The sequence below is a fragment of the Salvelinus fontinalis genome, chromosome 27 (genome assembly GCF_029448725.1).
Source record: "Salvelinus fontinalis isolate EN_2023a chromosome 27, ASM2944872v1, whole genome shotgun sequence".
Classification (NCBI taxonomy): Eukaryota; Metazoa; Chordata; class Actinopteri; order Salmoniformes; family Salmonidae; genus Salvelinus; species Salvelinus fontinalis.
In genome coordinates, this window is record NC_074691.1 from 36,452,737 (window position 1) to 36,478,940 (window position 26,204).

At 47.9% G+C, this 26,204-nt stretch overlaps 1 protein-coding gene across 1 annotated transcript in view; it reads right to left on the reverse strand.

Annotated features, from left to right (window-relative positions):
* Positions 1-26,204, reverse strand: part of aven (apoptosis, caspase activation inhibitor) — a 51,819-nt gene that overhangs the window by 2,285 nt on the left and 23,330 nt on the right. Inside the window, exon 4 of the mRNA XM_055885866.1 lies at positions 1,229-1,299. Within this exon, the coding sequence (XP_055741841.1) occupies positions 1,229-1,299 (71 nt within the window). The remainder of the gene's footprint in view (positions 1-1,228; positions 1,300-26,204) is intronic.

Genomic DNA, 26,204 nt, shown 5'->3' on the forward strand with positions numbered 1-26,204 from the left:
GGCAAAGGGTGGAGGAAGGGGGCAAAGGGTGGAGGAAGGGGGCAAAGGGTGGAGGAAGGGGGCAAAGGGTGGAGGAAGGGGGCAAAGGGTGGAGGAAGGGGGCAAAGGGTGGAGGAAGGGGGCCAAGGGTGGAGGAAGGAGGCAAAGGGTGGAGGAAGGGGGCAAAGGGTGGAGGAAGGGGGCGGGGGTGGAGGAAGGGGGCGGGGGTGGACGAAGGGGGCGGGGGTGGACGAAGGGGGCGGGGGTGGACGAAGGGGGCGGGGGTGGACGAAGGGGGCGGGGGTGGACGAAGGGGGCGGGGGTGGACGAAGGGGGCGGGGGTGGAGGAAGGGGGCGGAGGTGGAGGAAGGGGGCGGGGGTGGGCGAAGGGTGGAGGAAGGGGGCGAAGGAAGGGGGCGAAGGATGGACGAAGGGGGCGGGGGTGGGCGAAGGGTGGAGGAAGGGGGCGGGGGTGGGCGAAGGGTGGAGGAAGGGGGCGGGGGTGGGCGAAGGGTGGAGGAAGGGGGCGGGGGTGGAGGAAGGTGGAGGAAGGGGGCGAGGGTGGAGGAAGGGGGCGAGGGTGGAGGAAGGGGGCGAGGGTGGAGGAAGGGGGCGAAGGGTGGAGGAAGGGGGCGAAGGGTGGAGGAAGGGGGCGAAGGGTGGAGGAAGGGGGCGAAGGGTGGAGGAAGGGGGCGAAGGGTGGAGGAAGGGGGCGAAGGGTGGAGGAAGGGGGCGAAGGGTGGAGGAAGGGGGCGAAGGGTGGAGGAAGGGGGCGAAGGGTGGAGGAAGGGGGCGAAGGGTGGAGGAAGGGGGCGAAGGGTGGAGGAAGGGGGCGAAGGGTGGAGGAAGGGGGCGAAGGGTGGAGGAAGGGGGCGAAGAGTGGAGGAAGGGGGCGAAGAGTGGAGGAAGGGGGTGAAGGGTGGAGGAAGGGGGCGAAGGGTGGAGGAAGGGGGCAAAGGGTGGAGGAAGGGGGCGAAGAGTGGAGGAAGGGGGCGAAGAGTGGAGGAAGGGGGCGAAGAGTGGAGGAAGGGGGTGAAGGGTGGAGGAAGGGGGCAGGGGAAGGGAGAAAACTTATCAACTCCAGGGACAAAATAGACTAGTACCAAAACAAACCCTAGCCACTACCTAGTCACACACTATTGGCAACAAGATCTTATTGAGCACTGACTGGTCCGTTCAATGAGAGAGAGGGGTCTATACTGGAAACACAACTTTAAGAGGAACAGAGGAAAGGCAATACCATATTTACCTGATTGGCCCCCAATGAGTCCATATCCCACTCCTTCTCCTCAGAAAAGCGGAATTGAGTGAAAGAGTCCCCTGAGAACGAGAGAGAAAAGACTCTGAAACCAGGCTACTGCTGTCCGTTGCTCAGAATGGTACTCGACAGATCTGTTTATCTGTTAAATACATACTTCACTTATTTATGAATTATTTCATATATTCATGTCATACAGTTTATGTAATTAAGTTACATATTAACATATGATACAAGATAATATCGATTGCATGATTCCTTCTGTGAGCCTATCAGTCATTGTTGAAAATATTAGCAGGCAAAACTCTTATGGTAACACTGACACTGAACAGTCAGTCACTAGGGGTCACCAGTCAGTCACTAGGGGTCACCAGTCAGTCAGTCACTAGGGGTCACCAGTCAGTCAGTCACTAGGGGTCACCAAACAGTCAGTCACTAGGGGTCACCAAACAGTCAGTCACTAGGGGTCACCAAACAGTCACTAGGGGTCACCAGTCAGTCAGTCACTAGGGGTCACCAAACAGTCAGTCACTAGGGGTCACCAAATAGTCAGTCACTAGGGGTCACCAAACAGTCACTAGGGGTCACCAGTCAGTCAGTCACTAGGGGTCACCAAACAGTCAGTCACTAGGGTTCACCAAACAGTCAGTCACTAGGGGTCACTAGTCAGTCAGTCACTAGGGGTCACCAGTCAGTCAGTCACTGGGGGTCACCAGTCAGTCACTAGGGGTCACCAGTCAGTCACTAGGGGTCACCAAACAGTCACTAGGGGTCACCAAACAGTCACTAGGGGTCACCAGTCAGTCACTAGGGGTCACCAGTCAGTCAGTCACTAGGGGTCACCAAACAGTCAGTCACTAGGGGTCACCAGTCAGTCAGTCACTAGGGGTCACCAGTCAGTCAGTCACTAGGGGTCACCAGTCAGTCAGTCACTAGGGGTCACTAGTCAGTCAGTCAGTCACTAGGGGTCACTAGTCAGTCAGTCACTAGGGGTCACCAGTCAGTCAGTCACTAGGGGTCACCAAACAGTCAGTCACTAGGGGTCACCAAACAGTCAGTCACTAGGGGTCACCAAACAGTCAGTCACTAGGGGTCACCAAACAGTCAGTCACTAGGGGTCACCAAACAGTCACTAGGGGTCACCAGTCAGTCAGTCACTAGGGGTCACCAAACAGTCAGTCACTAGGGGTCACCAAACAGTCAGTCACTAGGGGTCACCAAACAGTCACTAGGGGTCACCAGTCAGTCAGTCACTAGGGGTCACCAAACAGTCAGTCACTAGGGTTCACCAAACAGTCAGTCACTAGGGGTCACCAGTCAGTCAGTCACTAGGGGTCACCAGTCAGTCAGCCACTAGGGGTCACCAGTCAGTCAGTCAGTCAGTCACTAGGGGTCACCAGTCAGTCAGTCAGTCACTAGGGGTCACTAGTCAGTCAGTCACTAGGGGTCACCAGTCAGTCAGTCACTAGGGGTCACCAGTCAGTCACTAGGGGTCACCAGTCAGTCACTAGGGGTCACCAAACAGTCACTAGGGGTCACCAGTCAGTCACTAGGGGTCACCAGTCAGTCAGTCACTAGGGGTCACCAAACAGTCAGTCACTAGGGGTCACCAAACAGTCAGTCACTAGGGGTCACCAGTCAGTCAGTCACTAGGGGTCACCAGTCAGTCAGTCAGTCACTGGGGGTCACCAGTCAGTCAGTCACTAGGGGTCACCAGTCAGTCAGTCACTAGGGGTCACCAGTCAGTCAGTCAGTCACTAGGGGTCACCAGTCAGTCACTAGGGGTCACCAGTCAGTCAGTCACTAGGGGTCACCAGTCAGTCACTAGGGGTCACCAAACAGTCAGTCACTAGGGGTCACCAGTCAGTCAGTCACTAGGGGTCACCAGTCAGTCAGTCAGTCAGTCACTAGGGGTCACCAGTCAGTCAGTCAGTCACTAGGGGTCACTAGTCAGTCAGTCACTAGGGGTCACCAGTCAGTCAGTCACTAGGGGTCACCAAACAGTCAGTCACTAGGGGTCACCAAACAGTCACTAGGGGTCACCAGTCAGTCAGTCACTAGGGGTCACCAAACAGTCAGTCACTAGGGGTCACCAAACAGTCAGTCACTAGGGGTCACCAAACAGTCAGTCACTAGGGGTCACCAAACAGTCACTAGGGGTCACCAGTCAGTCAGTCACTAGGGGTCACCAAACAGTCAGTCACTAGGGTTCACCAAACAGTCAGTCACTAGGGTTCACCAAACAGTCAGTCACTAGGGGTCACCAGTCAGTCAGTCACTAGGGGTCACCAGTCAGTCACTAGGGGTCACCAAACAGTCACTAGGGGTCACCAAACAGTCACTAGGGGTCACCAGTCAGTCACTAGGGGTCACCAGTCAGTCACTAGGGGTCACCAGTCAGTCAGTCACTAGGGGTCACCAAACAGTCAGTCACTAGGGGTCACCAAACAGTCAGTCACTAGGGGTCACCAAACAGTCAGTCACTAGGGGTCACCAGTCAGTCAGTCACTAGGGGTCACCAGTCAGTCAGTCAGTCAGTCACTAGGGGTCACCAGTCAGTCAGTCAGTCACTAGGGGTCACCAGTCAGTCAGTCAGTCACTAGGGGTCACCAGTCAGTCAGTCAGTCACTAGGGGTCACCAGTCAGTCAGTCACTAGGGGTCACCAAACAGTCAGTCACTAGGGGTCACCAAACAGTCAGTCACTAGGGGTCACCAAACAGTCAGTCACTAGGGGTCACCAAACAGTCAGTCACTAGGGGTCACCAAACAGTCACTAGGGGTCACCAGTCAGTCAGTCACTAGGGGTCACCAAACAGTCAGTCACTAGGGGTCACCAAACAGTCAGTCACTAGGGGTCACCAAACAGTCAGTCACTAGGGGTCACCAAACAGTCACTAGGGGTCACCAGTCAGTCAGTCACTAGGGGTCACCAAACAGTCAGTCACTAGGGTTCACCAAACAGTCAGTCACTAGGGGTCACCAGTCAGTCAGTCACTAGGGGTCACCAGTCAGTCAGTCAGTCACTAGGGGTCACCAGTCAGTCAGTCAGTCACTAGGGGTCACCAGTCAGTCAGTCACTAGGGGTCACCAGTCAGTCAGTCACTAGGGGTCACCAGTCAGTCACTAGGGGTCACCAAATAGTCACTAGGGGTCACCAGTCAGTCACTAGGGGTCACCAGTCAGTCAGTCACTAGGGGTCACCAAACAGTCAGTCACTAGGGGTCACCAGTCAGTCAGTCACTGGGGGTCACCAGTCAGTCAGTCAGTCACTGGGGGTCACCAGTCAGTCAGTCACTAGGGGTCACCAGTCAGTCAGTCAGTCAGTCACTAGGGGTCACCAGTCAGTCACTAGGGGTCACCAGTCAGTCAGTCACTAGGGGTCACCAGTCAGTCAGTCAGTCAGTCAGTCACTAGGGGTCACCAGTCAGTCACTAGGGGTCACCAGTCAGTCACTAGGGGTCACCAGTCAGTCACTAGGGGTCACCAGTCAGTCACTAGGGGTCACCAGTCAGTCACTAGGGGTCACCAGTCAGTCAGTCAGTCACTAGGGGTCACCAGTCAGTCAGTCAGTCACCAGGGGTCACCAGTCAGTCAGTCAGTCACTAGGGGTCACCAGTCAGTCAGTCAGTCACTAGGGGTCACCAGTCAGTCAGTCAGTCACTAGGGGTCACCAGTCAGTCAGTCAGTCACTAGGGGTCACCAGTCAGTCAGTCACTAGGGGTCACCAGTCAGTCAGTCACTAGGGGTCACCAAACAGTCAGTCACTAGGGGTCACCAAACAGTCAGTCACTAGGGGTCACCAAACAGTCAGTCACTAGGGGTCACCAAACAGTCAGTCACTAGGGGTCACCAGTCAGTCAGTCACTAGGGGTCACCAGTCAGTCACTAGGGGTCACCAGTCAGTCACTGGGGGTCACCAGTCAGTCAGTCAGTCACTAGGGGTCACCAGTCAGTCAGTCACTAGGGGTTACCAGTTAGTCACTAGGGGTCACTAGTCAGTCAGTCACTAGGGGTTACCAGTTAGTCACTAGGGGTCACCAGTCAGTCAGTCACTAGGGGTCACCAGTCAGTCAGTCACTAGGGGTCACCAGTCAGTCAAACAGTCACTAGGGGTCACCAGTCAGTCAGTCAGTCACTAGGGGTCACCAGTCAGTCAGTCACTGGGGGTCACCAGTCAGTCAGTCAGTCACTAGGGGTCACCAGTCAGTCAGTCACTAGGGGTTACCAGTTAGTCAGTCAGTCACTGGGGGTCACCAGTCAGTCAGTCAGTCACTGGGGGTCACCAGTCAGTCAGTCACTAGGGGTCACCAGTCAGTCAGTCAGTCAGTCAGTCACTAGGGGTCACCAGTCAGTCACTAGGGGTCACCAGTCAGTCAGTCACTAGGGGTCACCAGTCAGTCAGTCAGTCAGTCAGTCACTAGGGGTCACCAGTCAGTCACTAGGGGTCACCAGTCAGTCACTAGGGGTCACCAGTCAGTCACTAGGGGTCACCAGTCAGTCACTAGGGGTCACCAGTCAGTCACTAGGGGTCACCAGTCAGTCAGTCAGTCACTAGGGGTCACCAGTCAGTCAGTCAGTCACTAGGGGTCACCAGTCAGTCAGTCAGTCACTAGGGGTCACCAGTCAGTCAGTCAGTCACTAGGGGTCACCAGTCAGTCAGTCAGTCACTAGGGGTCACCAGTCAGTCAGTCAGTCACTAGGGGTCACCAGTCAGTCAGTCAGTCACTAGGGGTCACCAGTCAGTCAGTCACTAGGGGTCACCAGTCAGTCAGTCACTAGGGGTCACCAAACAGTCAGTCACTAGGGGTCACCAAACAGTCAGTCACTAGGGGTCACCAAACAGTCAGTCACTAGGGGTCACCAAACAGTCAGTCACTAGGGGTCACCAAACAGTCAGTCACTAGGGGTCACCAGTCAGTCAGTCACTAGGGGTCACCAGTCAGTCACTAGGGGTCACCAGTCAGTCACTGGGGGTCACTAGTCAGTCAGTCACTAGGGGTTACCAGTTAGTCACTAGGGGTCACCAGTCAGTCAGTCACTAGGGGTCACCAGTCAGTCAGTCACTAGGGGTCACCAGTCAGTCAAACAGTCACTAGGGGTCACCAGTCAGTCAGTCAGTCACTAGGGGTCACCAGTCAGTCAGTCACTGGGGGTCACCAGTCAGTCAGTCAGTCACTAGGGGTCACCAGTCAGTCAGTCACTAGGGGTTACCAGTTAGTCACTAGGGGTCACTAGTCAGTCAGTCACTGGGGGTTACCAGTTAGTCACTAGGGGTCACCAGTCAGTCAGTCACTAGGGGTCACCAGTCAGTCAGTCACTAGGGGTCACCAGTCAGTCAGTCACTAGGGGTCACCAGTCAGTCAGTCACTAGGGGTCACCAGTCAGTCACTAGGGGTCACCAAACAGTCAGTCACTAGGGGTCACCAGTCAGTCAGTCACTGGGGGTCACCAGTCAGTCAGTCACTGGGGGTCACCAGTCAGTCAGTCACTGGGGGTCACCAGTTAGTCACTAGGGGTCACCCAACAGTCAGTCAAAAGGAGTCACCAGGGGTCACCAGTCAGTCAGTCACTAGGGGTCACCAGTCAGTCAGTCACTAGGGGTTACCAAACAGTCAGTCACTGGGGGACACCAAACAGTCACTAAGGGTCACCAAACAGTCACTACGGGTCACCAAACAGTCACTAGGGGTCACCTAACCAGGTTGGTTTTGTAATAAGACAGTGTATCATAGAAAGTCTTATGAAAGCAGACTATTGATTCCTTTCACTGCCAGTTTTATAATAAGCACTTCAGAACTCATTTAGTAACTCTTTCCACTGAGGGGCATCAGAGACAAAGAACAAATACAGGTAACTGACAAAATAAAGGAAACACCAGCATAAAGCATTTTAATAGGGCGTTGTGTCACCAAGAGCCTGAACAGCTTCAATGAACCTTAGCAAAGATTCTACAAGTGTCTGGAACTCTATTGGAGGGATGTGACACCATTCTTCAACCATAAATTCCATAATTTGGTGTTTTGTTGATGGTGGTGGGAAAATGCTGTTTCAGGCACCGCACCAGAATCTCCCTTAAGTATTCAATTGGGTTGAGATCTGGTGACTGAGATGGAATTACACTATAGATAAATATAAAAAAGAATGTGGACACCCCTTCAAATTAGTGGATTCAGCCATACCCGTTACTGAGCACACAGCCATGCAATCTCCATAGACAAACATTGGCAGTACTATGGCCTCACTGAAAGGCTGTGACTTTCAACTTGACACCGTCACAGGATGCCACCTTTCCAACAAGTCTGTCAAATGTCTGCCCTGCTAGAGCTGCCCCGGTAAACTGTAAGTGCTGTTATTGTGAAGTGGAAACGTCTAGTAGCAACAACGGTTCAGCCGCGAAATGGAAGGCCACACAAGCTCACAAAACGTGACCACCGAGTGCTGAAGTGTGTAAAAATCGTCTGTCCCCGGTAGCAACACTCACTACTGAGTTCCAAACTGCCTCTGGAGGCAACGTCAGCACAATAACTGTTTGTTGGGAGCTTCCTGAAGCCTAAGATCGCCATGCGAAATGCCAAGCGTTGGCTGGAGTGGTGTAAAGCACTCTGATCTGCTCTGTGGGAGGGACTAACAGAACTCTGATCTGCTCTGTGGGAGGGACTAACAGAACTCTGATCTGCTCTGTGGGAGGGACTAACAGAACTCTGCTGTGAAGCCATGAGCATTAAACAAGGTGTAGAGGTGTAAATATCCCTGACTGTCTCCGGCCTGTCACACTCAGAGGGGAGCACAGTGGGAGGCCTGGCCTCATGTCCTGTTATACACACCACACACACACACACACTAGGGGTGTGACGGTTAAATTAATTGGGGATCGTTACGTTTTAGAAAAAAATCCTGGACAGATTAACAAAATGTTTATTCCAGTGCAGTTATCACAAAACGACCACTAACGGGTCCCGATCATCATCACCAAGGTAACAGGTTTAAAATGTAACATACCTAACTATTTTGCGGAGTGGAATTGAGCTACAGTGGCAGTACAGGTGCTGAAAGGGAGGCAGTGAGAGACCCAACCTGTTACTGGCAGCAGGGCGATGAGGGACAGAGTCAGAAACCCAACCGTTGCTGGCAGCAGGGCGGTGAGGGACGGAGTCAGAGACCCAACCCGTTGCTGGCAGCAGGGCGGTGAGGGACGGAGTCAGAAACCCAACCCGTTGCTGGCAGCAGGGCGATGAGGGACGGAGTCAGAGACCCAACCCGTTGCTGGCAGCAGGGCGGTGAGGGACGGAGTCAGAGACCCAACCCGTTGCTGGCAGCAGGGCGGTGAGGGACGGAGTCAGAAACCCAACCCGTTGCTGGCAGCAGGGCGGTGAGGGACGGAGTCAGAAACCCAACCCGTTGCTGGCAGCAGGGCGATGAGGGACGGAATCAGAAACCCAACCCGTTGCTGGCAGCAGGGCGGTGAGGGACGGAGTCAGAAACCCAACCCGTTGCTGGCAGCAGGGCGATGAGGGACGGGGTCAGAAAACCAACCCGTTGCTGGCAGCAGGGCGGTGAGGGACGGAGTCAGAAACCCAACCCGTTGCTGGCAGCAGGGCGGTGAGGGACGGAGTCAGAGACCCAACCCGTTGCTGGCAGCAGGGCGGTGAGGGACGGAGTCAGAGACCCAACCCGTTGCTGGCAGCAGGGCGGTGAGGGACGGAGTCAGAAACCCAACCCGTTGCTGGCAGCAGGGCGGTGAGGGACGGAGTCAGAAACCCAACCCGTTGCTGGCAGCAGGGCGGTGAGGGACGAAGTCAGAAACCCAACCCGTTGCTGGCAGCAGGGCGGTGAGGGACGGAGTCAGAGACCCAACCCGTTGCTGGCAGCAGGGCGGTGAGGGACGGAGTCAGAGACCCAACCCGTTGCTGGCAGCAGGGCGGTGAGGGACGGAGTCAGAAACCCAACCCGTTGCTGGCAGCAGGGCGGTGAGGGACGGGGTCAGAAAACCAACCCGTTGCTGGCAGCAGGGCGGTGAGGGACGGAGTCAGAAACCCAACCCGTTGCTGGCAGCAGGGCGATGAGGGACGGGGTCAGAAACCCAACCCGTTGCTGGCAGCAGAGCGGTGAGGGATGGAGTCAGAAACCCAACCCGTTGCTGGCAGCAGGGCGATGAGGGACGGAGTCAGAGACCCAACCCGTTGCTGGCAGCAGGTCGGTGAGGGACGGAGTCAGAAACCCAACCCGTTGCTGGCAGCAGGGCGGTGAGGGACGGAGTCAGAAACCCAACCCGTTGCTGGCAGCAGGGCGGTGAGGGACGGAGTCAGAAACCCAACCCGTTGCTGGCAGCAGGGCGGTGAGGGACGGAGTCAGAAACCCAACCCGTTGCTGGCAGCAGGGCGATGAGGGACGGGGTCAGAAAACCAACCCGTTGCTGGCAGCAGGGCGGTGAGGGACGGAGTCAGAAACCCAACCCGTTGCTGGCAGCAGGGCGATGAGGGACGGGGTCAGAAACCCAACCCGTTGCTGGCAGCAGGGCGATGAGGGACGGAGTCAGAAACCCAACCCGTTGCTGGCAGCAGGGCGATGAGGGACGGAGTCAGAAACCCAACCCGTTGCTGGCAGCAGGGCGATGAGGGACGGAGTCAGAAACCCAACCCGTTGCTGGCAGCAGGGCGATGAGGGACGGAGTCAGAAACCCAACCCGTTGCTGGCAGCAGGGCGATGAGGGACGGAGTCAGAGACCCAACCCGTTGCTGGCAGCAGGGCGGTGAGGGACGGAGTCAGAAACCCAACCCGTTGCTGGCAGCAGGGCGGTGAGGGACGGAGTCAGAAACCCAACCCGTTGCTGGCAGCAGGGCGGTGAGGGACGGAGTCAGAAACCCAACCCGTTGCTGGCAGCAGGGCGATGAGGGACGGAGTCAGAAACCCAACCCGTTGCTGGCAGCAGGGCGATGAGGGACGGAGTCAGAAACCCAACCCGTTGCTGGCAGCAGGGCGATGAGGGACGGAGTCAGAAACCCAACCCGTTGCTGGCAGCAGGGCGATGAGGGACGGAGTCAGAAACCTAACCCGTTACTGGCAGCAGGGCGATGAGGGACGGAGTCAGAAACCCAACCTGTTGCTGGCAGCAGGGCGGTGAGGGACGGAGTCAGAAACCCAACCCGTTACTGGCAGCAGGGCGATGAGGGACGGAGTCAGAAACCCAACCCGTTACTGGCAGCAGGGCGATGAGGGACGGAGTCAGAAACCCAACCCGTTGCTGGCAGCAGGGCGATGAGGGACGGAGTCAGAAACCCAACCCGTTGCTGGCAGCAGGGCGGTGAGGGACGGAGTCAGATGGACAGCAGTAATACCATCGTTACTGAGTGGGTGGAGGACAGCAGTAATACCATCGTTACTGAGTGGGTGGTGGACAACAGTAATACCATCGTTACTGAGTGGGTGGTGGACAGCAGTAATACCATCGTTACTGAGTGGGTGGAGGACAGCAGTAATACCATCGTTACTGAGTGGGTGGTGGACAGCAGTAATACCATCGTTACTGAGTGGGTGGTGGACAGCAGTAATACCATCGTTACTGAGTGGGTGGTGGACAGCAGTAATACCATCGTTACTGAGTGGGTGGTGGACAGCAGTAATACCATCGTTACTGAGTGGGTGGTGGACAGCAGTTAATACCATCGTTACTGAGTGGGTGGTGGACAGCAGTAATACCATCGTTACTGAGTGGGTGGTGGACAACAGTTAATACCATCGTTACTGAGTGGGTGGTGGACAGCAGTAATACCATCGTTACTGAGTGGGTGGTGGACAGCAGTAATACCATCGTTACTGAGTGGGTGGTGGACAGCAGTTAATACCATCGTTACTGAGTGGGTGGTGGACAGCAGTTAATACCATCGTTACTGAGTGGGTGGAGGACAGCAGTAATACCATCGTTACTAAGTGGGTGGAGGACAGCAGTAATACCATCGTTACTGAGTGGGTGGTGGACAGCAGTTAGGTGAGCGTCGTCTAGTTGCGTGGTAACCATGACTACGGTACATTGAACTTCACTGCCCCCTTGCGGTCATACGCAGGACAATTTCTGAATTGTGAATTCAGGTCATTTTAGTATTGAAAAAATAAATAAATTTCAACTATAAATAACAGGCAGATTAAACTTCAATATTTTTTTTTATTACACTAGTCACATCCCTAAGATACACGCTCAATTGACGGCCCTCCGCTGTACACGGACAGGCCAGCAGAGCCTGATGTGACCCACACAAACCCAGCATCCGTGTTAACCAGGCCGCACCCTCTGTGTAAGCAAAGCATGTCGTGTTGTGGAGAGGGACACACATGACAGTTACAGTACAGCAGCTGGTTTCCCTGGTAAACAGCCAACCGTCAGAGACGCAGGCCCAGTGTCAATACTTTGATAACGCACCTTTCCTTCCTTGGAGTAAAATGAGCCTACGGATCATAGATTTTTAGAACCGTGAGTTACGTCAGAAGTGGCTTTAAGAACGGCTGCCTTCTCTCTCTTTCACAATTGTATTTAACTAGGCAAGTCAGTTAAGAACAAATTCTTATTTACAATGACGGCCTACCCCGACTAAACCCGGACGACGCTGAGCCAAATTGTGCGCCGACTCCCAATCACGGCCGGGTTGTGATACAGCCTGGAATCGAACAAGGGTCTGTAGTGACGCCTCTAGCACTGAGATGCAGTGCTGCGCCACTCGGGAGCCCACACGCAGCAATCAACACCACTAAAGTCCTTGTCTTCTCTTAATCCAACAAGTGGTTAGGCTACCCATTGAGGGATACCACTATAATGCTTCTTTGTCACGCTTTTTTAAAAACCAAAGCAATTAACACACTGGGACTCTGTAGCGGGATTTAGCCATCGATAAATCACTGTGAAGCAAATTGCAATTCAACTCTGGAGTCATGAAAGCAAATCGGTAGGAGGACTGATATTTAGACCGCTTCGCCCACCACTGCCAGGAACAAGTGAGACGATGTCTGTGAGAATCAGTTCCAATCCAGCCAAGCATAGAGTTCATAATCACATATGAGCCTATGTAACAAGATCATTAAAAAAGGTTCATACTGGCCCATACTAGATACAGAGAAATAGCGGGATTGGGCTACAGTATCAGTGTCAATCGGATGCAGAGAGGAAAACCGTTTAAGAGTCCAGAGTGTGATTTATTACGGAGGGTTATTCCAGATCATTTAATGTTAGCACATCTGTTTTCAGAGCTCGCTTTCTGAGATGTTCGTTTCCCACCTGCAAGACTGAGATTTTCCTATCAAACAGATATAGCCTAGGGCATACATATAGACCATGGAAACTGATGAAGTGTTCAATAGAGAGCCTTTATCAGTGTTTGATCAAATGAACCCCGTGGCTTGTCTAAACAGTACAGCGGACAAGTCAGATACCACATCATCATCATCTATTCTCCCACAGGTTAAACAAATAACTCCACCCTTTAATGACTGTTCCCTAAACTGTTCTCGTCTCAGACTGGGGTGACAATGTGGTATGAGGTTGGGACACTGCCTGGCACAGGGATGGGTTCCCATAGAAACATATGGGAGGGAGGAGAGACGGAGGATACCACACTGGTCCTATAAGGTCCTACACTGTCATAGTGCTCCATAGGCTCTTTAAAAACACATAGATCACAAGGGTTGCCCTGGATACACATAGATCACAAGGGTTGCCCTGGAAATGCATAGATCACAAAAGCTGCCCTGGAAACGCATAGATCACAAGGGCTGCCCTGGAAACACATAGATCACAAGGCCGTCATTGGGAAATAAGAATTTGTTCTTAACTGACTTGCATAGTTAAATGTTCAAAAAATAAATCCTAAAAATAAGAATGCTGCAAATACTGTCCAAAATAATATTTTTTTACTGCAGTAATTTTGCAGTGTAACTGCATTTCATCTGCAGTACACTGCAGTTATTCTGCAATTACTGTGTCCAAAATACCACAGTCAACTGAACTTATACTGCAGATTCAAAACTGCAATCTTTTTTTTGTAAGGGGCACCCTGTATGGCAAACGCTTGATCAGTTAGCCTAGAATAGCCCGCACCCTGTGTGGCCTATACTAGCTCAGTTATCCTGGGCTAACGCTCACCCTGTGTGGCCTACACTAGCTCAATTAGCCTGGGCTAACGCTCACCCTGTGTGGCCTACACTAGCTCAATTAGCCTGGGCTAACGCTCACCCTGTGTGGCCTACACTAGCTCAATTAGCCTGGGCTAACGCTCACCCTGTGTGGCCTACATTAGCTCAGTTAGCCTGGGCAAACTCTCCCCCTGTGTGGCTAACGCTAGCTCAGTTAGCCTGGGCTAACCTGCCCACTGTGTGTGTATGATGCTAGCTCAGTTAGTGAGTGCTAGCTCAGTTAGCCTAGCCGGAACCCTGTGTGGCTAACACTAGCTCTATTAGCCTGGGCTAACACTGATGAAAGGCTGAGAGGCAAATCAAGTGTGAAAGAGGAGCATGTTGCCAGCCTCAGCTGTGAACCACACCACAGGGCCCGCTGGATTGGTTGTATAGCACTCTGCTAACACAGGGACAGCCGGCTGGGTTGGCTAATACTCAACACAGGGAAAGCCGGCTGGGTTGCTAACACTTTGCTAGCACAGGGACAGCTGGCTGGGTTGCTAACACAGGAATAGCTGGCTGGGATGGCTAACACTTTGCTAGCACAGGGACAGCTGGCTGTTCCCATTAATAGTGCAACGACCCTGGGTTTATAAGCGCGGGTGTCGGCTCTGCGGCACGAGCATGCTTTTGGGGCACAGTCGATAGCGCGCTGGACTTTGAGCTAGAAGGTCGAGGGTTCGAGACCTGCTTCCTGCCTGTTTCATTACAATATTATATCAGACACCACAGAGCTCTAGCTAGCTGTTAGCTAGCTACATGGATGGTGAGAAAAACAATGTTACATACACAATATGAGTGGTTAGCTTTTAGCTAGCTACGTAATCCCTTGGCTAGCATTGATCGCTATGATGATCAATGGATAATGGGTGGGAGAGAAACATTAAGGCTACATAGGTGATATGAGTGGGTTGATGTTTAGGTATGTGTTTCGGAGCATGATTCCTGCATCAACTGGATGACATAGGCGAACTGCTCTTGACAACATTGTACAAATGTTACAATGTGTAATATGGAACAAAAACAACATTGACCCAAAACGAACCAAAAGGGTTCACGAGGTGCTATAGCGTTTGAACTTTTATGCAGTAGGCTCAACTGAAGTGAACATTTTATTTGAGATATTCAAAGTGGAAAAAAAGGGTCAGATCCTTAAGACTACAAAGAATCACTTTGTGACCCACTGCAGTGCAAGGTTAACTTCTTGTTCAAAGTTATTCTTGAAAAAGGAGAAGCTAACAAATTAGCAACAACATCCTCTTCTATAACACCTGCTACAGCCGCTGCAAACTAACCGACAACAAAAGATAGCTAGCTACATCGTAGGAAAACTACTGCTCGCTATTGTGTAGTGAGTGACCTGTTGGCCTTTGAGAAGGCAGAAGTTTCCATAAGTTTTTGTAAAAACGGTCCCACCCATTAACAAGTCAAGATGTGATTAGTTGATTCCACTGTCACTCCAAAATTGTTAACTAATACAGTTGAATGGCCTTCTATCTAGGTTCTGACGGCCTAGCCAATGTAGCTAGATTTATCTCCCCAGATACCACAAAAGAAAAATCCTGATTGGAATTATTTATCTCTTCAGTGTTAACCTTTTCAACAAAAACTTAAAAGATTAAATCAGAACATCATTGAAAATAATATAATTAGAATTATTATTATTGTTTCATGAATCCTTCGCCCTTCACTGAAGTCGTAGATGGACCTGATTGTACCCCACTGTGTTTGGGTTAGTAATCATTTGTAGAGTGGCTCTAGTTTCCCCCATTATGCATTTGTTCTCCATTCTGAATGTCTAAAGAATCCATATGTTGTTCTGAAATATGAACACAGAAATACTGGACATTTTGAACTCATATATGGTGGTGATTTGACAAAACTACAATCATGGTCTTGAATTGGACTTGCATTTTTCTGGTCTCGGCCTTGACGCGGTCTTGCCCCCTCCCCCATCCGGTCTTGGTCTTGACACGGACTCGATTTGCTCCAGGATTGGTCTTGATTCGGTCTCACTTTAGGTGGTCTCAAACACAACACTGTGTGAAAGCTTGTATGGTACTGCATGTCTACAGCCAAGTCCCGAAAATGTCATATCTTTAGACGAGACGAAAAGCCTACAAAAAAAGCTATACAAACTATGGACCCATCGGCATCTAAAACTGATAAATAGTTCATTACTTCACTTCAAATGAGGCCAGAACTTTCACCGGGTGAGTAACTATCACACATTGAAGAAGATATTTGTGATTGAAGCAGATTTCAAAAGGACTTGAGGCCAGACAGTTATCTAGCCACCCCAGGAGTTAGGACTAATCATCCCAGGAAATGAAAAGATCAAGTTCCTGTCTATCTATGATTAATTCATGGACAGAGACATTGGGTTCTGTTAGTCGGGTTGAGTGAACTGTGGAGACATTACACAACATCTCAGGCTGTGTTTACACAGGCAGTCCAATTATTGGCAAAAGATCTGATCTGATTGGTCAAAAGACCAATTAGTGGCAAAAGATCATAATTAGGCTACCTGTGTAAACTCAGCCTTAGACACATTGGGTCAGGTTCACTCAGTACCAATGCAACATTTGCACTGGAAATATAGCATACAAGTGGTTGGCATACTGCACAGGTGTGACATTTAAGAAAAGCCCACAAGAGTGAACCATGTTCAATATTAAGTGGGACTGTATGTCACATTGACTGAACTAAATAGGATCCTGCTTACTGAAATTAATGAATCATACCGATATTCCTGCTTACTGAAATGAATTAATCATACCGATATTCCTGCTTACTCAAATTAATTAATCATACCAATATTCCTGCTTACTGAAATGAATTAATCATACCGATATTCCTGCTTACTGAAATGAATTAATCATACCGATATTCCTGCTTACTCAAATGAATTAATCATACCGATATTCCTGCTTACTCAAATGAATTAATCATACCGATATTCCTGCTTACTGAAATGAATTAATCATATCGATATTCCTGCTTACTGAAATTAATGAATCATACTGATATTCTGTTGACAGAGGCAGTGCATGTACCCGCCAGAGTCTAAAACACTGTCCACTCTCTGACTTCAGATCATTTTTCAATTACAACCCTGATAAATATTCCTTTTAAATTGACCGTTTCTGATCCTTGAAGCGAAAAACTCTTCAGCACCGATCGCCAGGAAAGGAGACATTAAGGTTGGCTGGTGAAGCACAAGCCTTAGTGAGAGGCAGATAGAGACAAAGCTGGGTCCTATGCTCTCTACCGTCACACCTTAAAAACCAAATGGGCCTGAGTGTTTACGTCATAATGAGTCATACACAAGACACCTAGTATTTACCTCACAATGAACACGATATAGAATCTCACACACACACACACGATGCACAGATGACACATTGTGCCCCCAACTCCACTGGGGTGGCCCCTGATGTCAGGCCCCATGTGGTAATGTAGGTCAAGGTAACTGTGAGTAGGACGTACTGTAGCAAGCATGACTGGCTGACAGAATAGCTCTTTGCGAATGTGGCTATTTCTTACATAAGATATTTTTTAAGGCTAGTTTGGGCGATTTCATGACCCGTTTTGTTATGTGTAGGGAGAGCTGTGTTTACAAAGCAAATGGCAATTGCCACGAAAGCCTATTCTAACCAGTGGCAATTCCCATGAAGGTAACTAACGAATGGCCTTTCTAAACAATGGCAATTCCAACCAATGGCATAGGCAAAGAATGGAGACAACGAATGGTAATCACAACGCAATCAAGACAAAGGAGAACAGCATCAGAGCAGATAAACAGATCCCTGTCTCTGTGGTTTTCACTAGAGGGGGTCTGTTCTTCATAGCGGCTGTCCGTCTTGTCCTCGGCAGCTGTCAATACACAGAGCCCCCTGTAGTCACGTCTCACTTCTTCACTCTGAGGCAGCTAATCACTGGCATTCATGTTGTTGTTTGAGGTGACGTTCCATTTCCATAGTAGACCTCCGAGGAGCAGAACAAGCTAAGATACTGTTCATCTGCTCCCTGTTTCTCACACTGCAGTTTGAGGTCAAGTTTTATTTCCATAGTGAACATGACTCTGGGGCAGAACGAGGTTCAATCTTGTTTCTCCCTGTGCAGTGTCGTGACTTTACATTCAGTAATCTGATGACTGTTATTTATTTAATCCACTAACTATGTTTAATTGTTACCCGATTAAATTAATGACGTAACAATTAACTCATTAGGATTTTGGGGCACCACTGAAGAAGTTGTTTAAAAAGAGTCACCATCTCCTGAATTAAACTCCATGAGACAAATCTATTACATCGATAAACAGTAATCTTATGAATCGTTACCTCATCATGTCATCATTCTGAACAGTTGTAAGATCATACTTCTGCAAAACCCCCGGCCTTACTCATTATTCAATACTACACAAATTGGTTTAATTATTTATTTACTAGCTAACTAAATAACACAGAATAAACATAGTCTTTACATGAGACAGTCCTTAGTGGACTGACAAAATTACGGCTTGTTACAACACACAGAGAGAGCGTGAGAGGGGAACACTTATCGTCGAGACATTACAGAATTATTCTCACAGTAACGTTAATCATATAGTTTGCACACGACCCGCCACCCGTTTGGAATAAGAAATCATGAATGTATTTACGTGCGAGTTTTATCTCTGTCGGAACAGCCCTCCTTTGGAAGGTTGTTGACCTTCTAGTTGCATGGCTCTGATTGTCCAAAAGGGGTCTCCCCTTTCCCGTCCTCTAATATTGTTCACTCTGGAAGATAACCAGCCATATCGACAGTTCCCATTGGTGATGAGCGTAGTAGGATAGTATCACTTAGATTCGCTTTTCTCAATATCTGACTTAAGACAGCTAATCAGCTGTACCAGTGATTGTCTGAGGTGAGCTTCCCCCCCCCCCCCCCCCCCCCCGTTTGGATGAAAAGCATACCCAATTTCAACTGCCAGCTACTCATCCCCAGAAGATAAGATATGCATATTATTAGTAGATTTGGATATAAAACACTCTGAAGTTTCTAAAACTGTTTGAATCATGTCTGTGAGTATAACGGAACTTGTTTAGCAGGCGAAACCCCGAGGACAAACCATTCAGATTTTGTTTTGTTTTGAGGTCACTCTTTTCAATGGGTTTTCATCGGGAAACCCATTTTCTAAGGGACCTTCTTGCAGTTCCTACCGCTTCCACTGGATGTCAACAGTCTATAGAAATTGGTTGAGGTTTTTTACTTTGTGTAATGAAGAAGTACGGCCATCCAGAACGAGGGTAACTTGAAGAGTACTGTTAGATAGACGCGCGTGACCAGAAAGCTAGCTACAGTTTTTTACCTCCTGTATTGACCACAGATCATCCCGACTTCAATTGTATCTCTTATTTACGTAAAAAAAATACCTAAAGTTGTATTACAAAAGTAGTTTGAAATGTTTTGGCAAAGTTTACAGGTAACTTTTGAGATATTTTGTAGTCACGTTTCACAAGTTGGAACCAGTGTTTTTCTGGATCAAACGCGCCAAATAAATGGAAATTTTGGATATATATCGACGGAATTAATCGAACAAAAGGACCATTTGTGATGTTTATGGGACATATTGGAGTGCTAACAACAGAAGCTCATCAAAGGTAAGGAATTAATTATATTTTTATGTATGCGTTTTGTGTCGTGCCTGCAGGGTTGAAATATGCTTCTCTCTCTTTGTTTACTATGGTGCTATCCTCAGATAATAGCATTGTTTGCTTTCGCCGAAAAGCCTATTTGAAATCTGACATGTTGGCTGGATTCACAAGTGTAGCTTTCATTTGGTGTATTGCATGTTTGATTTCATGAAAGTTAGATTTTTACATTAATTTATTTGAATTTGGCGCTCTGCATTTTTAAGTTAGCGTCCCACATATCCCAGAGAGGTTAACCCTCCTAAAACCACATTCATATTTTAACAAAAACACTTTTATCATTTCCCATATGGTATTCACAGCATGTTGGATGAAGACTTGGCAGATTAAGGGGGTTTCCTTTCGAAGTTATAGTATTTGGTCCATACAGTTTTAAATAACATCACAAAATGAAAACCAATATTACATTAATTTTCCATAGTTCCCCACTGACCATTCCCCACATTCTTTATGTTAGAATTATTGTTCTATTATCCACGTTTTGGGCGGGTAAAAGTCTATTTAGACAAAGGCATTCCTTTGGTTGATAATAAAGGGTAGAAAGAGTTCTCCCCTGCTTAAATTTATAACCGGGTGTGGAGGTATCAAAACCCCCCACAGTTCCCTTCTCCCCCCTTTGCGGGTTGGAGTGGGCCTGGTTATCGTCAGCCATTGCCAAGCTGATCTGACCCATTGTGATCCTCACAGGACAGTCATGACAACAGTTTGATGTGTAAGCCTTGTATTTTCTATACTACAACATCTGTTAGGGGGAAGAGAGAAGTGGGAGAGATGTCTATTCCATAATGTTTCTACCGCTTGCAGTTTAAAGTGGAACTGACACCGTTTTAACTACTTTTGCTAAAACTTGAATCATAATATTGGTTATGTTCCCTACACAGAACGAGGGGCAGAACAAGCTTCAAGAGGTCTATTCCCAAAGCGGTGAAAAATATCCAGAAATATCCATAAACCCAAAGCGACAATAATTAGGCCGATACGGTGACATCCACACAGAATCACAGTCCTTTGACTAAGTTGCTACTAATGATCCTATATTATCAAGTTGGGGAGGGAATTACAATGGTTAGGCCTAGGCTACAGTATCAACTGGATGCAGACAGGACAAATGTTTAAATAGGAAGGTGAAGTGTGATTTGTTCCAGTTTGTTATTCCTGATCATCCGTGTTAGTGTCTGTTTACAAGTTGGGCCCTCTCAGAGGTTCTCCAAGTGTGTCTGACTCACTGTCTCATGTTTGTTTTAAATTGCCAATTTGGATAGCCACCACTAACGAGCAGAAGCAACGCTTTGATTCGTGAGTTGTTGTGATTCGTGAGTTTTGTGTGTGTGTGTGTGTGTGTGTGTGTGTGTGTGTGTGTGTGTGTGTGTGTGTGTGTGTGTGTGTGTGTGTGTGTACGTGTGTGTGTGTGTACGTGTGTGTGTGTGTACGTGTGTATGTGTGTATAGTACAGTGCCAATCCCCAGGGGCTGTATAGCTGTTAGAAGCCCCATGAGGCAGGCCATCTAAAAGGACCCAGAGCCCAATAGGCCATCATGATCAACTAAAGTGAACTACAGTACAACCAGGAGACAGAGCTAGATACAGTGTGGGTGGACGGGAGCCTCGCCTGCATGAATTATCTTTGATTGAAGCACACAACCATAGCGCTTGTTTAATGTCGAATTTTAGGAATAACACTCAACTGGTGGTGCTGCGTCTGTTTTTCAAAAACACTAGGTCCATTTTTATACGTTTATTTTTTATACATTTTTTTTGGTCATATATTAGAAAAGAATAGTGGAATGTTAGAAACTAAATGGCCACAATTTTAGAAGCTTTAAAATAGTTTTGTGCACAGGTAACACGAATGAAAAGATACATTTCCTCAGTCAAGCAGCACACAATGCTGTAATTGGATTGTGCATTTTCAATTATTTGTGAAGTTAGTTGAATATCTGAAGATGCCTGCAGGGGATTTTCTAAATAAAGTGTTATTCCACCCGAACCCATAGCAACCAAGCGTCCATTTAGTCCTGACTGACGTGGGTGACGATGGATGATACTGGACCCAGCTGTAGAAAGTGACAGAAAGACAAGACTAGACCACAGGCAGTGTGTGTGTGTGTGTGTGTGTGTGTGTGTGTGTGTGTGTGTGTGTGTGTGTGTGTGTGTGTGTGTGTGTGTGTGTGTGTGTGTGTGTGTGTGTGTGTGTGTGTGTGTGTGTGTGTGTGTGTGTGTGTGTGTGTGTGTGTGTGTGTGTGTGTGTGTGTGTGTGTGTGTGTGTGTGAGACAATACTGAGACGTGAGAGAACCTCCTTCCAGGTGCATGGTTACTGACTATCCATCAGTATGAGTTAGTCTCTTACTTCAAGTTCAAGGACATGAAGATAAAGACACCCAGAGAGTCATTGGGTTCTTCTCCCTTCTCCCCCGGCAGCCATCTTGTCAAAAACAGTATCTGGTGTGACAGGAGCTTCTCTCTCCCCTGCCTGTTTCAGACACTGACCAGCCTGGAGAATGTTGATGCTGAATACAGCTCATATTCTTGTGAAAAACATGACACGGTACATTTCTGTTGCACTGTTGAGGGCATCTGCTTTCATTTCTGTCTTTCTCTTCTCTCCGCCATGGGAACGAACACAGGGACTCGGCGGTCTGTTGGGTTTTATTGACATCTCCACGCTCTCAGTCTCTGCCTATAAAATCTGTTTAATTTTGACCTGATTTTGTTAGAATTTGGGGGCCAAAAACAGTTTCCTCTGTTGGCCTCTCAAAATCACACTTTAAAAAGAAAAACAACTAAATTGGATGTTATGTCCACAACAATGTTTAAACCACATCAGGAAACCAATTGCGTTCTAGGAAAAATTGAAGAAATTATGATTTTGGGGTGTTTTACCAAGAGTCATTGTCCATGCCTGTATGAAAATCTAATTAGAATAATAAAAAAATAAAAAAAATGTGTCTGTTTAAAGTAGAGATATCTGGGCTGCGTCTCAATTCACTGCATCCGCCGGTGTCGGCCTTCGCATCTGCGGTGCAAGGTGGCAGAGCTACAGCGGTGTTTGTCAGACCTGGAGACATCTGCGGTGCAAGTTGGCAGAGCTACAGTGGTGTTTGTCAGACCTGGAGACATCTGCGGTGCAAGGTGGCAGAGCTACAGCGGTGTTTGTCAGACCTGGAACCATCTGCGGTGCAAGGTGGCAGAGCTACAGCGGTGTTTGTCAGACCTGGAACCATCTGCGGTGCAAGGTGGCAGAGCTACAGCGGTGTTTGTCAAGTCTGGAGACGTACCAGTTTAAAAAACTAACGGAAGTACAGTACCAGCCAAGCGTTTGGACACACCTACTCAAGCAAGGGTTTTTCTTTTCACACCTACTCAAGCAAGTGTTTTTCTTAGTTTTAACTATTTTCTACATTGTAAAATAATAGTGAAATAACCTATGAAATAAGCAAAAAAAAGTTTTATATTTTATATTCTTCAAAGTAGCCAACCTTTGCCTTGACACTCCTGGCATTCTCTCAACCAGCTTCACAAGGAATACTTTTCCAACAGTCTTGAAGGAGTTCCCACACATGCTGAGCACTTGTTGGCTGCATTTCCTTCACTCTGAGGTCCAACTCCTCACAAACCATCTCAATTGGGTTGAGGTCGGGTGATTGCGGAGGCCAGGTCATCTGATGCAGCACTCATCACTCTCCTTCTTGGTCAAATAGCCCGTACACAGCCTGGAGGTGTGTTGGGTCATTGTCCCAAACCAGATGGGATGGTGTATCGCTGCAGAATTCTGTGATAGCCATAATGGTTAAGTGTGTAAATAAATCACTGACAGTGTCCCCAGCAAAGCACCCCCACACCATCACACCTCTTCCTTCATGCTTCACGGTGGGAACCACACATGCGTCTCAAAGACACGGCAGTTGGAACCAAAAATCTCAAATTTGGACTCATCAGACCAAAGCACAGATTTCCACCGGTCTAATGTCCATTGCTCGTGTTTCTTGGCCAATGCAAGTCTCTTCTTCTTATTGGTGTCCTTTAGTAGTGGTTTCTTTGCAGCAATTTGACCATGAAGGCCTGATTCACAAAGTCTCCTCTGAACAGTTGATGTTGAGACGTGTCTGTTACTTGAACTCTGAAGCATTTATTTGGGCTGCAATCTGAGGTGCAGTTAACTGTAATGAACGTATCCTCTGTAGCAGAGGAACCTCTAGGTCTTCCTTTCCTGTGGTGGTCCTCATTAGAACCAGTTTCATCATAGTGCTTCATGGTTTTTGCAACTGCACTTGTAGAAACTGTCAAAGTTCTTGAAATGTTCCAGATTGACTGACCTTCATGTCTTAAAGTAATGATGGACTGTCATTTCTCCTTCCTTATTTGAGCTTTTCTTGACATAATATGGACATGGTTTTTTACCAAATAGGGCAATCTTCCCTTGTCACAACACAACTGATTGGCTCAAATGCATTAAGAAGGAAAGACACTCCACAAATTAACTTTTAACAAGGCACACCTGTTAATTGAACTGCATTCCAGGTGAATACCTCATGAAGCTGGTTGAGAGAACGCCAAGAGTGTGCAAAGCTGTCACCAAGGCAAAGGGTGACTACTTTGAAGAATCTCAAATATAAAATATATTTTGATTTGTTTAACATTTTCTTGATTACTACATGATTCCATATGTGTTATTTCATAGTTTTGATATCTTCACTATTAATGTCGAAAATAGTTTTTTTTAAATGAGTAGGTGTGTCCAAACTTTTGACTGGTACTGTATATATGGAAGTACTTTAGTGCCCCAAAAAAATGAGTTGATTTCTGTATTTATACAACCGATTACAGCCGATTTAAGTCAAAACTGTAACTAGGCCACAAGGAACAATGTTGTCTTGGTTAGTAACTCCACTGTATATTTGGCCTTGTGTTTTAGGTTATTGTCTTGCTGAAAAGTGAATTTGTCTCAGTTTCTGTTGGAAAGCAGACTGAACAAGGTTTTCTTTTAGGATTTTTCCTGTTTGCTCTATTCCGTTTATTTGTATGATAAAAAACTCCCTAGTCCTTGCCGATGACATGCATACCCACAACATGATGCAGCAACCACCATGCTTGAAAATATTAAAAACAGTGATTGTGTTGGATTCGGCCTAAACATAACACTTTATATTCAGGACATAAAGTTCATTTCTTTACCACATTTTCTGCAGTTATACTTTAGTGCCTTATTGCAAAATACAGGATGCATTTAAAAAAAATTGTTTTATTATGTACAGGCTTCCTTCTTTTCACTCTGTCATTTAGGTTAGTATTGTGGAGTAACTAAGATTTTGTTGATCCATCCTCAGTTCTCCCAACACAGCCATTAAACTCCGCAACTGTTTTAAAGTCACCACTGGCCTCATGGTGAAATCCCTGAGCGGTTTCCTTCCTCTCCGGCAAGTGAGTTAGGAAGGACGCCTGTATCTTTGTAGTTACTGGATGTGTTGATAAACCACCCTCAAAGGGATATTCAATGCTTAAAAGGCCACTCAAATTTTAAATATCGGTATCAGGGTTTTTTTGGCAAGGAAAATATCGGGTATCAGTATCGGCCAAAAATGTAATATCGGTGCATCCCTAGCCCTTACAATTCCATTAGTCAGCTTAGTAGAAACCCAGCCCTGGGCCCTTCCAAGTGTGCTTCCGGGAAGAGGCATAGGGTACTTTGTAGTTAACATTTAATTGAGAAGGTTTTTGGGAAAGCCTTCCCATCTCTACCAGAAGAAGGTAATCATTAGCATCTTTCTCTAACGTCTACACAATGTGTAGACATAGGTGTACACCGCACACATACGGGCATTCCTGTGCCTTTTCAGAACGTTGCATGAAAATACAAATCACTGATGCATTTTGTTCAAGTCTTACGATTCCCTCGGTTCAATTTATTTTAGTTGATGTCCTACTAATTTCAATACATTTTGGAATACTGTTGAATTCCGTTGTAGTGTCAGGATTCGATGTTTCCGTCCATGTTCTCTGCAACGTAGATTTTATATGGCCCTACAGAAGGCTATTAGCAAGCGTACAACAGAGAGCAGGCGCCACCTTCCAAAGCTCCCATAGGAAATACATAATACCCCTCATATCCTCCAATCAGTTCTCATGACCATCAATACAACTGTTGGGGCCTGGAACATTCATGAGAAGAACACCATGTCTGAGTCCCAAAATGGCATCCTATAGTGCACTACTTTCCACCAGAGCCCTATGGGCACTTGTCAAAAGAAGTGCACTATAAAAGGAATAGGATGCCATTTGGAATACACCCAGGCTGTCTAGCTGTCTGTCTCCATGTATCGCCATCAGACACAGGAAGAACGGCAGAGAGACTCATGGTGACAAGGCAATATTTCATCAGATTTGTTTGACTAAGAACACGGCTAGAACCGCTGTAGGAACATGGCTAAAAGCTCAGTTTCACCTTTGAAGACTAGAGACGGCCGCCTATTGTTAGGAGAAAGGAGGCAGGGGGTTTTCCCAATGGTAGAGGAGAGCAGATATAGAAAATGCTTTACAAATTGAATCCTCTGTTCTAAGACTTACCTAACACTAATAACAATTGCTTACAGTTGTCATAAATAAACAGTCATGACACGTGACAAGAGTGACTTTAAACTGTCGTCACTCATACCGTTCGTTCTCTTCGCTAGGTCAGCTAAAGTTTCAAGTTCTCTTTCAAGTATTCGTTTAGGTATTTCACTTATGGGATACACCCCCAATCGTATTCGTCAGAAGCCTTTATTCCACTACGCCAGCCATAATTGAAGAGGGTGTCCCTCTTACCCGATAAAAGGACAGACGCAGCGTTTCAGTCATTCAAACACTTCTTCTTGCTTTTCATCAGAAAGCTTACCACGACACAACTGTATTTTCCAGAATTAGCTAAACTGTCCACAGACGTGAGTTTACAACTCCTTCGCTGGGCACTATTCTCTGGATTGTACGGTGATGGCAATTTTCCTTTTCCTTTACCATAGTTAAAGGAAAATCTTTAGAGGGAGGAATGGGTACAGCTGTAACACGGCTAACTCATTCACAAACAAATTAGCTGTACCCAAACAGTGACTGGACGTTAGCAAGCTAGCCACCATA